Raw genomic sequence first — 14434 nt, 5'->3', positions numbered from 1 at the left:
AAACCTTGGTGCTGCTTTTATAGACACGACAAAAATGATCGTCAAACCTCAACGACATCCAGACAAGTGGAGCTAAACAATGACACCTATTGGCTGAAGAGCAGCACAGCAGCCCCGGCGCTCAGGCCTGTGTCAGGTCTGATTGGCCTGAATCTTCAACACGTTAAAAACCTCATTTAAAAAAAGAACAGCATCAAACATTATTATGGGTATTTCACAGAAATACAAAGACTAAATTTAGCAGATGAATACATTAACATATTGAAACGCTGCAGATAAAATGAAGTGCATTTGATTTAGGAAAGCGAGAGGCTTTTTCTAATTTTAAATGTTTTCGCATAAAAAGCTGATGAAATCTGAACAAATATTACAGTAATTATTGTCTATAATTATAATAAAGTATAAACAATGCATCAGTATTGTTTAATTATCTTATGTGAGTGAAGAGTATCGAATAAACGTGCATGTTCAGGCCTCTGTGATGATGATGATTGACTTTTACGATAATCACGTGATTCGGCTTGAAATACTGAAGGTCTAATCACCGAAAATAAAATAAAATAGACTGCTTTTTATATCCGGCTGCAAACAAAGTATTAACATGTATGATTTATACAAAATACAAAGCTATATGACAGTGTGTAGGATGGATGGGAGTCGGTTTGAGTGTTTTATAAATGACGCTGGTGTTTTTTGTGGCTTCAGTCTGCGTTTGTTATGATTTATGAAAAACAAAAATGACATCATCCCGTTTGTATTTAGTAATTTAAATCAGCATGTTATACTGACATTAGGATTAGGATTAAAAAGTAAATAAATAACGAGGAAAACTTAGTGTTTATACGGGAGTAAAGTCGAATAATGGAGTACACGTGTTTTTTTTATCTACAGGAAAAACTGTAAAATTAAGCGAAAATGACATGTTAATACAAAGAGTGTTACATTGTTAAAAAAAATTATACATATTTAGTGGAAATTAGAGGAACATTTGGCCTTTAAAGGAAATAAAAACAGATCAAGACAATTGTGGTGAACAAATGACATTTTAGGTTTAAAGGTGTATATAAATAATATCAACAAGTTTTGTTGATATTATTTAATTTACAGTTTGATTCCATCACCTTTTTGATTATTTTAGATTGAATAAAGACAACTAATGCTCCTCTTTCAGGCAAAAATAATGAAAGAATGTCAGTTTCTTTCTTTTTTCATCTTATAACACGTCCTTTTTTTCCCCTCCAGGATGTTTTAAAAATAATGTTAAAAACTTAAATACAATTTAAAAACAAAATAGTCTAACACACACACACACACACAGTGGCAGAAACCTTTAAAGCCATGTCTCTTTCTCCAAACATTGAAATCACTTAGTTTCTCTCAGATTTGACTGAGTGCTGCTGCTGTGTCGTCATGTGTGACCACACTAAGTCCTATTTGCTTCAATTGCTAATAACTGACCAATTCAAGTGGCCACTTCTGGGAATTGTAATAGCCACTGTTCAAAGAGGCTTGACCTGACGCAGTGACATTACGGTGTCAGAGGTCACAGATGAAGGCCAACAAGGAGCAAATATTTGTCCTTCCCCTGTCATGCCAACAAATTAGCACTCACAAGTGTCGCACTTCACTGTAACTAATTGTTTTGTGCTGGTGAAGGATTAATGTAGTGTTATAAAGGTTTTAGGGTTTAGGTTTAGGTCCTCAAATCCACGTTAATGTTGGCTTAATGTAACAACGATGAGTCTATATTGAATCACACGAACATACTATCATATTATTGATGATTATTTTTTTAACCTTTTCTGTTTAATCATCAGGGAACATATAAGCAGAGCAACATTTTTAAACAGTACATCACAAGAAGCAACTCTAGAAGAGCTCTACTGACGCAACCTTAGATTTGTTCAATCCTAGATATATAAGAAATCCGACTGATTCTGTTAGTCTAATGACATTTTATTAATATTTAAGATTATCACTGAGCAATTTAGAAAAATGGCAACACATAATCCATTAGGTTTCAGTTCATTCTATTTTTCAAAATGTATGTACATCTAATTCTTGGTCTTATTTCTCTGTTACAAAACAAATTCCCAGAAAGAATTAAACTAGAATAATGTGAATAAACGATTCAACAGACACAATGCAGCAGAAATGCTCAACTGTATCAGCTCTAAAGAGATTGTCACATGAGTGTATGAACAGGGAAAACACTGCAGATCACCACAGAAGGTCCAGTCACCCACATACATAGTACAATATCATATGTGTTGTCATGCAGTTCATATTTAACTTACACATGGAAGCAAGAGACAAACTGAAGGTGTCCTGTGTTGTTTCCAGCATCAACAGTGCCAGCTTTCACGCAACAAAACAACATTTCAAATAAAACATTTACAAATTGATTCCAAAATATGAATGAATTCCAACCTGAGAGCAGATGCTGAGTTTTCAATTCCAGGAATGAACCTTTACAATGAAAGTAGATTATAATACATAAAAGTTTCAAAGACTTACTGTACTTTGGCTCTGTCTTGTGCGGAGAGGGCAAGAGATGTTGGTCCATTGGCCACCATGTGAAAACAGACTGGTGTCTTTACTGCTTTCCAGGTTTAATTGGGAACAGGCTGGGGTTTATGCTAATGAGCACTGACATCAGTCTTAACAGCCTCCTCCTCATAAAGGAGAGGAGCAAAGGGCCAAAGTCGCGCCTCTTTTCCCAGGCAATTCCATCGGTCAAGTTCAAGCTCAGCGCCAGCTCGTCACGATTGTCATTCAAAACACTTGAATGCAACAGGAGTGAAATGACTGGGGGAGGAAGAGAGTCCTGCAGACACACTGGGCTTCTAATGTGAAATTTATCATATGTCTGAAACGTGAGAAAATGAGACCCAGATTTACGTGAGTGTCCATAAAAACAATAGCTATGAATGTACGTGTTCGGTACAGTGGGCTTTTACGGAAAAGTTGTGGTCAAATAGTTTTGATGCCGAGTGCAGCATGGACTGACTTGACCAAGCAGGATGTCAACTAGACACTGTTACTTGATTTGTTTCCAAATATTCATTATACATCCACACACATGGTGAAGAAAAAATGTTAAGATGTGATATAAATAAGTGAGAGATTCTATAAAAGCAGTTGTCAGTGTGCAGTCCCTGATCTAAGTGTAAATGTAATAAAAAAAATAAAACAATTACGTCAATGGACATAAAAGGTTGTAGGGTATTGTACAAAATGTATTGTGTTCAGAACCATGTATATTTGACTTATCCAAGCTGTAAAGATATGAAGAATAACTTTAATAAACATGCAAAATAAGTTAAAAAACACATTTTTCAGGCTGCTCCTTCAGAACAAGACACACTTAGGGATGAGCCACAACCTCAAAGACACATCGTACATTACACTGCATGCTGGACTATACAGATCATTGGACATTTGTGTAATTGCAGTGTAAATGTGAAAATCATGCTGCTGAGATGCAGCACAAATGATGAACCTGTGTAATTCTCTATGAATTTGAACGGACCACGAGGGTAGATGAGTCACACAGTTCAGTAGGTGAATATGCAGATATGGGGCCTCTGGATTTCACATTTTAAAGGCTTCATATGCGTGTTATTTTAAGTGTTGTTAAGCTTGTTATATTATGTTGGAATTGCTGCACATTTGCACGGTTTGGCAGATGTCGAAAAATATACAGCAAACACAGCACATGGATTGTTAACCCAAGCTGTACACTGCCAAACTGTAGGAAGACTACACTGTATTAAATACATAAAGTGGCCTCGATGCAGTACTTAAAATAATGTGTTTTAAAGGAGACATCATCACAGGCTAGTTCAAAGTTTTACCTTAATAAATGTTGTAAACAATACCATAAAACCTAATAATGTTGGTCACATTATCAAACCCATCATTCACTTGCTATGTAACTGATTACACTAGACATGATACTGTATTTGACAGACTGAATATCATATCATGACCATGGTATTTTATTTGATCATGCACAGGAGAGATAATAAAGAGTCACCGGGTGAAAGGACGGTTTATCACCAGTGTCAAACCTTTACCGACTTCTTTTAGTCTCTATACCACATGATATACAGTATGTCTGTGCCTGGTAATTAACAGTCATGAGTCACTTCTCTAAATAAATCCCCTGTGACAAAGCAGATCTGGCCGTCCTTCGCTGGTTCCCACAGCTCTCCCTCCACTGCAGAGGGGAAAGACAAAAAGGAAAAGAGCGGGGAAAATGAAGGGAGACGGGGAATAAACCACACTGGTGCTGGGAGTTTCCATTGACGGGGCACCATTGCAACATTTGCATATATTTAAATCAGGCAATGAATACCATGCAATGGGGGGGGGGGGGCAAACAAAGACGAGCCAATGGGAGGGCTGCGTCCCTGCTGCGGGCTCAGAAGCAGCCGCCAGCAGCAACCTGGGAGAGACACAAGGAAGTGGTGTGGGAACCGTGAGGCCCCCAGCGCTGAGCAGAGGGAGGGGAGCCACTTGTAGACCTCAGTGAATTAGCATTTTATTTGTGTCCATTTTACCCAGTAATTTCTGCCCCCGCCACTTCAGCTACAGATGGCGAACATGGTAGGGGGATTAGCATTTGTGTCAAAGATGATAATGATGGAAGTGTTTCTCAGAACCAGACAGAGGCACATTTCTTCTCACGACGTTGGGCAAATGTGCAGAACATTCAAGTCATTTCTTTGTCTTTCTTCTGGTTGTGATCTTTGGCTAATTTTGGTATTTAGAAAGTACATTAGATGAGGGTAGTATACGAGGTTATGGTAATTAATATAACACCGTATCTTGCTCTACACATGGTGACCAGTGATTAGATTCACTGTTGTGGCTGATGCATGTATTTCTGACTCGCTCAAGCCATAAAGACATACAGTACTGTGCACCGTTAGATTTGTTTGACCATACAGTATAATTATTTCCAAATCACTGTATTGGAGCACATCCAGAAAACACAGGAACTTTTTTAAAAAGCAGAAAAAGCAGCTTCTACAGGTTAAAGTGTCAAGTATTTAGTGTGATCTTACTGATACTTGAACAACAGCAGCATGAACCATGGAACACAAATTAATGTAATAGGTAAAACCTGTGTTTCTCTACTATTTCATGTATCTGCTGTGAAAAAGGTCTATAACACCAGGTTTAATTAAGACATGCTTGAGCATTAACATACACATGTTGGATGAGTTTAACTCAGTGACAGTTTCAGTCACATCATTCCAATCCAAATGTCAATGATCACAGAATTTGACAGCACACAAAAATAAGAAATGTGGTGGTGCCCTGAGACTTTTGCACAGCACTGTAAAGAATCATTGAAAATAAGTTTTAAAACGGGCTGCATGGGCCGTCACTGTCATTTTCTTTAATATCATTTGAACAAAGGTTCATTATATTGGCAATATAATGTTTATTCACCGTTCAAACACATTTCTGTTACATCAGACTCTCAGTTTAAGAAGTGTTAAATCACAGGTAACTGGTTCCTTTCACTCAAGAGCAAAACTTAATCTTTAAAAATCTGACATTTTATCATGATCAAATCAAATTGATTCTGACTGTTTTGGAACTTTTTTTTATGGTGATTACACTTCGTTATCTCCATAGCCTGATTACCTAATTTGAAAATGTAATCAATAATGGTACAGACTGCTCTTTTAAAACAAACACAACATATTAGAGTAAGAATTTGTCCTCTTACACACAGACTGGGTGCCTTGCTCAGGGGCACCACAGCCCTTACCCTGTCCCATGAGCAAACCAGTGACCTTCTGGTTACAAGCCCAATTCCTTTCCTCTTAGCCATGGGCTGCCAGTGATGAGCCACAACATCAGCTCCAACAGCAGAAAAACAAGCAGCTTAAGTTCACCTTCAACGATAATATGAAAAAGTGAAATAAAAAAAATGAAAACATGATCACTTCTTTTGCCCTCGCTCTGAATCACACACTTTTGGGCGCAGGGTTTTACACCACGGTTGCGTGATCACACACATGTAGATCAAACAGCCTCACAGAGTTTGATATTGAGCCCAGCAACTAATTTTATGTGATTTATGTTTACAGATGCCTGCCCGGTGATGCATACATGCCCACTGGAGATTCCGCTGCTTCATCGCACAAAGCTCCGTTTGATTAAATCCACGGCTCTCATTGAAATGTCATGTTCTTATGCACAAATACACAGGGCAAAGGAGATCAGACACATGTTCTTCGGCAGAAGGGGTGCCGCCAATTAGCAGGGGAAAAAATGGGAACGCAATCAAACCTTGGCAGACCACCCAAATAACATGGACGCACATGCTAAACACAGATTTGAATGTGGTGAATGGTTCTGGTAAAAGATCTTCAGAGAGTCTGCCTCTGGAAACACTTTGCACTGCTGGCGGCATATGGCCTCTGCTTTGTACAGAGGATGAGCTGACATTATGATGCATGTACACAATCTGTGTGTGTGTGTGTGTGTGTAGTGCCGAGTGACCACACATGGTGGATGCATTGATGCATCCAGAGCTGTCATCCTTCACCACATTTTTCCTACCAAACACGTCACTTATAATAATCTTAGGCTAAGAGATCATCTTAACGTATTAATAAATTACAAAGATATTGTATCTTCTAATACTGCACGCACACTGTCAAAGATAAGTATGTTGTTGTTGTTGTTGTACTGTCTTTCTTCCTCTTTTTTATCCGTCCAAATCGAAAAATAATGCTTTAATATATCCTGAAATTAAAAGATTGCCCTCCTCTATATTCCCCCCCATCCCAGGAGTCTGTGATTTAATTCCTAAGAAGGAAGAAAGAGAAGCATATCGGAGACTTTAAGCCTCACAATTTGCATCGCGTTTGTTGTCATCCAGTGAAATGTTGAGATACACGATGGTGTGAGCATAAAATGTGGAGATTATCATTAGTAGAGCATTCAGGGGTATTGAGGAAAAACAAGGAACTAAGTTGGAAAACATTTTTCATTTTAATTAAAGATGAGGAGCGTGAGCAACCTGGTAATGTGAAACTACTGCAATGCTTTCCTAATCAAATGTGATTAAAATGTCCATGTTTCAAATGGAACAGAGATGCGTTGAATAAGCAAGAATAAACCCTAAATTAGTATTTTAAAATTCATAATAATACATTTTGACAGTGGAGGAATTGTTGGTTCTTCTGTGGTTGCTCCAACACCTTCATGAACATCAGAAATATTGCTTGATATGCCTTAATAATCTGATGAGACCATTGAGCAGCCACAATGTTAAAATGATTGATTGGTGAATACCATTGATTATCTCTATACAGTCGCACTTGTCGAAGCAACAAATACAGAGTCAGAACTTGAAGCCATGAGTGCTTTGGCCATTGTTGCAGTTATTAGACAGGAATTCTGACCAGTGCTCCCACAGTGGTGCAAGTGCAAGTGGTGGAGTATAAGGGCTGTCGATCTTAAACCTCAAGTGATTTTGAGCCAGAAAAAAACTTTTTGGCAAGTGCAAACAAGCATTTTTATGGATTGTTCTGGCCCTTTAAGAGTATTCCAACAGTTAGACTAGGTGACGTTTAATCTGCTGAATATTACCCATATAAATGGAATCAAATGATTTTGAGGCAGAAACTATATTTAGGTCACAAAGGAGGTCACTTTAGTCACTTTTGCTGCAAAAGTACATTTCCAGCTGCAAGTGGAAATGTACATTTCATGGATTGCACTGGCCCTTAAAGGGTATTCCTTAACAACATTTTCCATAAGTTCTGGACAAGACTGATAACATTGTGCTCAGGACATCTATGACTGCTAACATACTGGACATCGCAATGTCCAGTATGTTAGTAGTCATAGATGTCCTGAACACAACCTAGTCACTCCTGGTCAGAACTTATGTAAAATGTTGTTGTTATTTTTTCAATTAAAAGGTACCAATGTGGGACTTTTAAATTGGAATGTCGTTCAAATTTAATGTAAAGATTTACTGTAAAAATAGTAGGTATCAATGTGCTGAACACAGTTTTATCAGGCTTCAAGCATAGCTCAGAAACTTCGTTAGCCACCGATTTGCCAGCTTCCAATTCGGCACTTTAGGGGAAAGTTAAGGGGAAATTTACCAAATGTGCAGATGACTGTTTGTCCACTGATTATCTTTTTTTTGGGACACTTCTTGATGTGAAAACATTTTAGACGTTTTGGGTATGACATTAACTTTGCTTGACATGTGATTTTCAAACATGCACTTAAACATAGAATCATTGAAGGCCTCTTTTCCCAGCTAACTGCACTATTTCTGGATTCCAGTATAATTCAAATTCAAGTAAATCACAACGTAAAGTTTGAAATGCACGAGTCTCATACATTTCAAATAGTCAAGTAAAAATACATCAAAGATAACTTACCGAGGTACAGGACCATTACACGATAATGTAGCTAGTTGACCTCCTGCCACCCATGCTGCCATCACGTTTAAAGTTTACAGAGCTTTCACGGAGTACCTGAACGCAGCGCCTGACGCCGCTAGTACATCCGGGACACAGTTTCCATGTGTCTGTTGGTTCAGCTGTCAAGCCGACTCTTCTGTATGAGAAGGAGAAGCTCCCTTGGACAATTTGTGTCGAACCTCGTCTCCCGGGAGAAGAAATGGTAAATCGCACCTTGCTGCACTTGTATCTCAATATCAGTGTTAACAATCTGCTGGAAATCAATCTCTATCGAGTCCATTTCGCTCTTGTCGGTTACTCTGCAGCGCGAGCTAAATTGCTAATGCTAAGTGGCTAGCTCACGTTTGCAGCAGCTTTGACAGGTGGCCAAGTTTAGCTTCAACTCAACCTGTATTCAAGGTTATTTAACGCAGTATTCTGCTATTGGTTGTTTTGTAACTACTTCACCCCCTGCCTGTGATATATGGGAATTAGTTTAATATTTGATTGAGTTAAATTGAGTTTCTTGTTGAAACTTTGTTGTGTCTTGTTGCTGAGTCAACAAAAAGTACTGTCCTGACAGACTGCCACAGTTGTAGACAGGACACTCCTGCTGCTGGGGTCTCTGTCCCTGATGCTTACTTGCATTACTGACACATGCAGATGGGAGCAGGGTTGCCAGGTCTGCGTGATGAAACTGACCTAATGACCATTGAAAACCAGCCCCTTAAATAACCAGAAGTCTAACTATAGCTAAAGCACACAAACCTTAAAAGGATTACATGCAAGTTTACCCAAAGCAGTTATTTAAACAAATTAAGTATTTCATGATATTATATACAAATGGATTATGCATATATAAAATTAAATTATTTCAGCTAACTGCTCTGTCTTGAGGACTGAACCTATTACAGGGACTATTAACAATGTTCAATTACACATGTCCACATGTGGTTGTCCTTAGTTTGGTTTGGTCCTTTCATACAGTACATGCAAAGCAGCTCTATTCAACCTGCAGAGAGATAATTCAACCTGCAACAACTCCTTGAATAATTTACTGATTGTATGTTTTTGCTCTGACAGGCGCTGATGGGGATACAGTTAGTAGTCAGCTTGCTGGCTGCTAGCATTATGCAGAGGATGGCTCCACATTGCTCATTTGCACGGTGGCTCCTCTGTAATGGCAGGTATAGTCACTCTTTACAACATAGTTGTACATTTATACACATAATGTGCACTTTGCGCGCCATTTACATATACATGGCTGTTGTTTCTTCCAGTTTATTCCGGTTCAAACATCCATCAGAAGGGGAGCTGTGTGCGCTGGCAGGGAAGCAGATGCCCAAACAGAACAAGAGAGACAGGTGGGTAATGTGAAAAGGTCACAGCAAACTAGGGAAAAGTAGACACAATGTTGTACTCAAATCACTAAACACCCAAGTTGAGTCACCATCATATGAGGTTAAGGTTTTCCATTTAAAACAAATTACCATAATTGTCACTATGTGACTGGATATCAGGGTAAAATCTGTGTATATAAAGCAAACATTGTAGGTCGGGAACATGCATACCTGCAGGAACAGCTAATGTTATAGCATTTCATGTAAAATATGTAATATCGACTATTACAAAAAGTAAAAACTGTGAAACTGTGCAAATCAGTCTAAATCTGAGCAAACAATGCTTAAGTCTACATCACAAAACAATTCTATGGTGGACTCCAGTAGCACAACACTGCCTTAAGGAATTTGGCATTTGCCATAAGGAATGCTCTCTAAAATAAAGCTCCAGGGTTGTAATCATCATCATCTCCTTGCTGCCCTTTCCCTGTGAGCAAAGTGGACTGCTATAGTCAGGCAAGCAGCATGATAATAATATGTTGTGCATTAGTTCTTTTAACTTAGTCATTTGTTCTCTTAATGTTGTTTCTTAGGAGACAAAATGGGGAAAACAAGCCTCTCACTGTGCCCAAAGACATCGACCTTCACCTGGAAAAAGCTCCTGTCAATGCCATTGACGCTCTCGGTACAGTACGCTGCTTGATTGTAATTACAAACACAGTAATTGCAAACATTGTACGGTCCTGGTATTATCTTTTGTCTCCTTGTTTCAGTGCTGCGATTCTTCCTGGAGTACCAGTGGCTGATAGATTTTGCAGTCTATGCAATGGGTGTCTTCCTGTTCACCGAGTGTTACTGCAGTGTGGTAGATGCCACCAAAGAAGTCAATATCGGCTCTATCTGGTGTGTTCTGACTGTGCTCTTCAGTCTGTATCCTTCAGCAAAAAGTCACTTACGTTACAACAAAATGTATTAATCTATTTTTGAAGGGCAGACTAAGTAGAGTTAAGTGTGCTTGGAGAAAATGTAATGAAAAATGTAAAAGCTAAAAATTAAATGACTACTCTTATGTTTGGATATTGGCCAAACAACATTTATTGCAGTTCAAGCAATTGTTTTGATATCTTTCCCAATAAAATATCGGTATATTGTGCAGCCCTGTTACTAACATAGCCTCATTATGTTATAAATATTGCTTTTTCTTGATGGCTGTTTACACTTAATGTGCAACACTCAGAAAGACCCTTCACACTCTGATGAGTCACTACTTCCGCTCCGAAGAAGGCGGTGAGCGATCGGTGTGTCTTGCCTTTGGCTTTCTCTCTCTGCTTGTGGCCATGCTGGTGCTGGTGGTCAGAGAAGACTACCTGGAGTTCGGCCTGGAGTCGGGCTTTTCCAGCCTCTTTGACAACTTTGAGGTCTTTGCCAGACAGCAGGGATACGCCGAGTGGTCGTAAGTATTTATCAACAACAGACTATCTGACAAATCTCTGTGTATGATGTTGATATCATTCAGTCATTGTTTGTTTTTCCTTCAGAGTCCCAGTAACCAAGCTCACACTGAAGCTTGGTCTCGCCGCAGTCTGTGCATACATCGGTGCTTTGTTGGCCTTCCCTGGACTGCGAGTGGCTCAGAGTCACCTTGACGCTGTACAGATGAACTCACACCGGCCAATAATCCAGTAAAAACTGATATGTTTGCACTGCTAAAAAATACTAATTTAGTAGTATTTATTTCTCTGAGCTGTGCTCCTTATCTTTCCCTCAGGATTCTGCTGCACATTAGTTTCCTGTCTCCAGTCATTATTCTGCTTCTCTGGGTGAAACCTATTGCAAGAGACTTCCTGGCCAATGCACCCATGGGGAAGACTTCAATCACACTGTGAGTGCAGATAAATATTTGCTCATTTTATCCACTGGGAGTAGCCTCAGTTCTCAGAACAGAAACGGCTGCAAAGAAATGCTAGATGTTGTCCAGTTGTTTAGTGGGCTCGTATTGACTTTTGCTGATCTGATAATCTCTTGCAGAGTTCCCAGTGCAGTATTTGACAGTGTGCGCCTGTGGATCATTGTGGGGCTGTGCGTGCTGCGCTTAGCACTGACTCGCTACCACCTGCAGGCCTACCTCAACCTGTCTCAGAAGTGGGTGGAGCAGATGAAGAAGGAAGCGGGGCGTATCGCTGCCATTGACATTCAGAGAAAGGTCAGATACAATATTTGTTTACATAACGGAGAATCAAATTTTTGTTCCACTTTTGTCAGTTTAAAAATCAACTGACTTCCTAGGCCATAACAGCTTGTAATGTGTTATTTTTCAGGTTACACGCGTGTTTTGCTACCTGACTGTAGTCACTCTCCAATATATGGTCCCGACGTTGCTCATCCTCTTCTCCACACTGGCACTCAAGGCACTAGGTAAGTAAAATAGCCACTTGCAGGTCATTTTCATCTACAACTCTGTGGATGTGTGTGGGCAAAAAGCCACATGGAATCTGATATGACCGTTCTCACTCATGTCACATGGATTCAGCCTCATAATCTGAACATGGCTCATATTAACTGATGTCTTATGATCCCTGCAGGGGACTTCTCCTGGGGAATGGGTGCAGAAGAGATCCCTGGTGTCACTCCAGCACTTGTGATTCCCACAGCAGCACCAGTGGTGTCTAACAGTTTTGATGAAGATGAAGAAGGGGTGGAGGACATGGAGGAAGACATCCAGGCCACAGTCGCTCACCTGTCGGCGACTTTCTCAGCGCTGCGTGCTGTCCTCACTCCGCTTTTCTTCCGAGGTTTCTTTGCCTTCTTAACATGGTGGGTGGCTGCCTGTCAGGTCATCAGCTCTTTGTTTGGCATCTACTTCCACCAGTACCTTATGCATAACTAACCGAGGGAATCAGAGAGACGTGCTGCTCCACCTGCAATGCAGCTGCAGCCCTCAGCTATTATTAAACAGTTCCAAAGGATACTTGCTGCAGTGGTGGGACCTTCTTTTTTTTTTTTCAAACACACAACCACAGACAGAATGCATCATGTTTTCAGTCAAAAGCATGATGGTGGTCACTCTTGGCTGCAGTTTTTGCTCTGATATTTTCTTCAATGACCAGCAGGCTACTGGTATCAAGATACTGGGGAAATTAGAGCCTGTATTTTGAAGCCAGTTTACTACATCTGTTTGTTTTTTTGGGGGGGTTATCTGGCTCTACTGGGTCAAACACTGGCAGTCTTTGAAAAGTGTTATCACAAAGCTGTTTAACTGTCTCAGTTCACTCTGGGTTTGACTGAAAAACAACTGTATAGCGCTGTGATACCTGAAAAAGAGGTTATTGCTGTGGTAATATGTGAATGATACACTGTATACAATGATCTGCTTCAACAGTAGAGTTACTTCTAATACCTTTAAGTTTAATGCTGTGGCTGATAAGATGACCACTGACAATCCTGGGATGAGATCACACCATCTTTGTCAACTTGTTGTGACCAATGAGTCCATTACATGAGTACTCATTACTCTCATCTTTGATTTTGACAAAATCTGTCCCCACACACACACCCCAATATATTAGTCAGACCGTTGGTTCATACTGTTCATGGCAGCTCAGCCAGCACTTCACAGCTGCTTCATAGTACAATATAGTTAAACTGTTAAAAGAGGTTTTCAAAAGTAAAGTTATAAATAACATTATAGTCATGATACAAATGTTAAGCATTATGTCACTAAGAACAGTGTTATTTTTTGTGCTTTCTTAAAAAAAAGTGATCAAAAAAACACAATAGACTTTAGCAGTCAAACTAATGATATTAGTAAGGGTTGCAGTTAATGGTTATTTTCACGTAAAGTGATTTATGTCCATTATTTTCTCCATTCATTAGTTAGTAGGTAGAGAAAATGTCAGGAAACCTTGAAATGATTATGTTCTCGTACGTCTTGTGTTGTCCAGATTTTTTTTTTTGTCATGTGTAGCAAAGAATTGTTTGATTGGTCATGTTTAGGTTACCATGGTGACTGTTCCCATTTTAAAGGTGAATCTGTTGCGTGATACCAGAAAATCCGAGTTGGGTTAGGTTGTTTGGAACATTAGGTTCATTAGAACATATCGATGCCAGTGTTTGCCAGATGGTTCTTTGTTGAACATCAAATGCTGCGTTAAAGATATGAGTATTTGTCCCAGTATAGACACTTTATTTTGTGAGGATGTTTTGTCTCCCGCAAAGAAACCGATTCAAGAGTGCTAAGTGTTTTGTTTTTTAAATCCTTTTTTTTTTCTCTGCTGTAATGTTTCAATTGTGGATATTTAGTCAAACATAGATCTAGCCTATTGAATTGAACAAAGCCAAACATGAATCTGTGGAAACACAAGAGTTTCTGTCAAAGTGCCTGGAGGAGTTTGTTTTAAAATACCTGTGAATAGGTGAAACCAACACTCCAAACTCATTTGTTTTACGTGAACACTAATCATAGGTAATGTTTTAGTTGTGGTGACTTAATTGGCTGATTGAGCTTGCAGCTGGTAAACTTTGTCTGCTTTTAACCAGTTTTGCATCAGTGTGTTGTATTTATTTATTTATGATGTACTGCCTTAATAAACGTTTGGTTGTGTAGAAATGATACAGGTGCTCCAGATCTGTACTTTTTTTTTTTTT

The 14434-nt window shown here is 39.2% G+C and overlaps 1 protein-coding gene across 1 annotated transcript; it reads left to right on the top strand.

Moving 5' to 3' along the window:
* The first annotated feature begins 8532 nt into the window (after positions 1-8532).
* tmem161a (transmembrane protein 161A) lies at positions 8533-14401 on the top strand. Its single transcript, XM_058639339.1, has 11 exons — positions 8533-8673; positions 9534-9637; positions 9731-9814; positions 10384-10475; positions 10564-10720; positions 11028-11243; positions 11329-11472; positions 11559-11672; positions 11819-11993; positions 12109-12205; positions 12373-14401. The coding sequence occupies exons 1-11, from the start codon at positions 8671-8673 to the stop codon at positions 12675-12677; spliced, it is 1491 nt and encodes a 496-aa protein (XP_058495322.1). The 5' UTR covers positions 8533-8670; the 3' UTR covers positions 12678-14401.
* Positions 14402-14434: the final 33 nt, after the last annotated feature.

Source organism: Solea solea, chromosome 9, assembly GCF_958295425.1.
Source record: "Solea solea chromosome 9, fSolSol10.1, whole genome shotgun sequence".
Lineage (NCBI taxonomy): Eukaryota > Metazoa > Chordata > Actinopteri > Pleuronectiformes > Soleidae > Solea > Solea solea.
This window is presented reverse-complemented; position numbering and strand designations above follow the sequence as displayed.

Excerpts from the sequence above, each read along its gene's own strand:
- tmem161a (XM_058639339.1), top strand. Across the intron at positions 11,244-11,328 it reads CAGGGATACGCCGAGTGGTC|AGTCCCAGTAACCAAGCTCA; the intron begins GTAAGTATTTAT and ends TTTTTCCTTCAG. Across the intron at positions 11,994-12,108 it reads CCATTGACATTCAGAGAAAG|GTTACACGCGTGTTTTGCTA; the intron begins GTCAGATACAAT and ends GTTATTTTTCAG.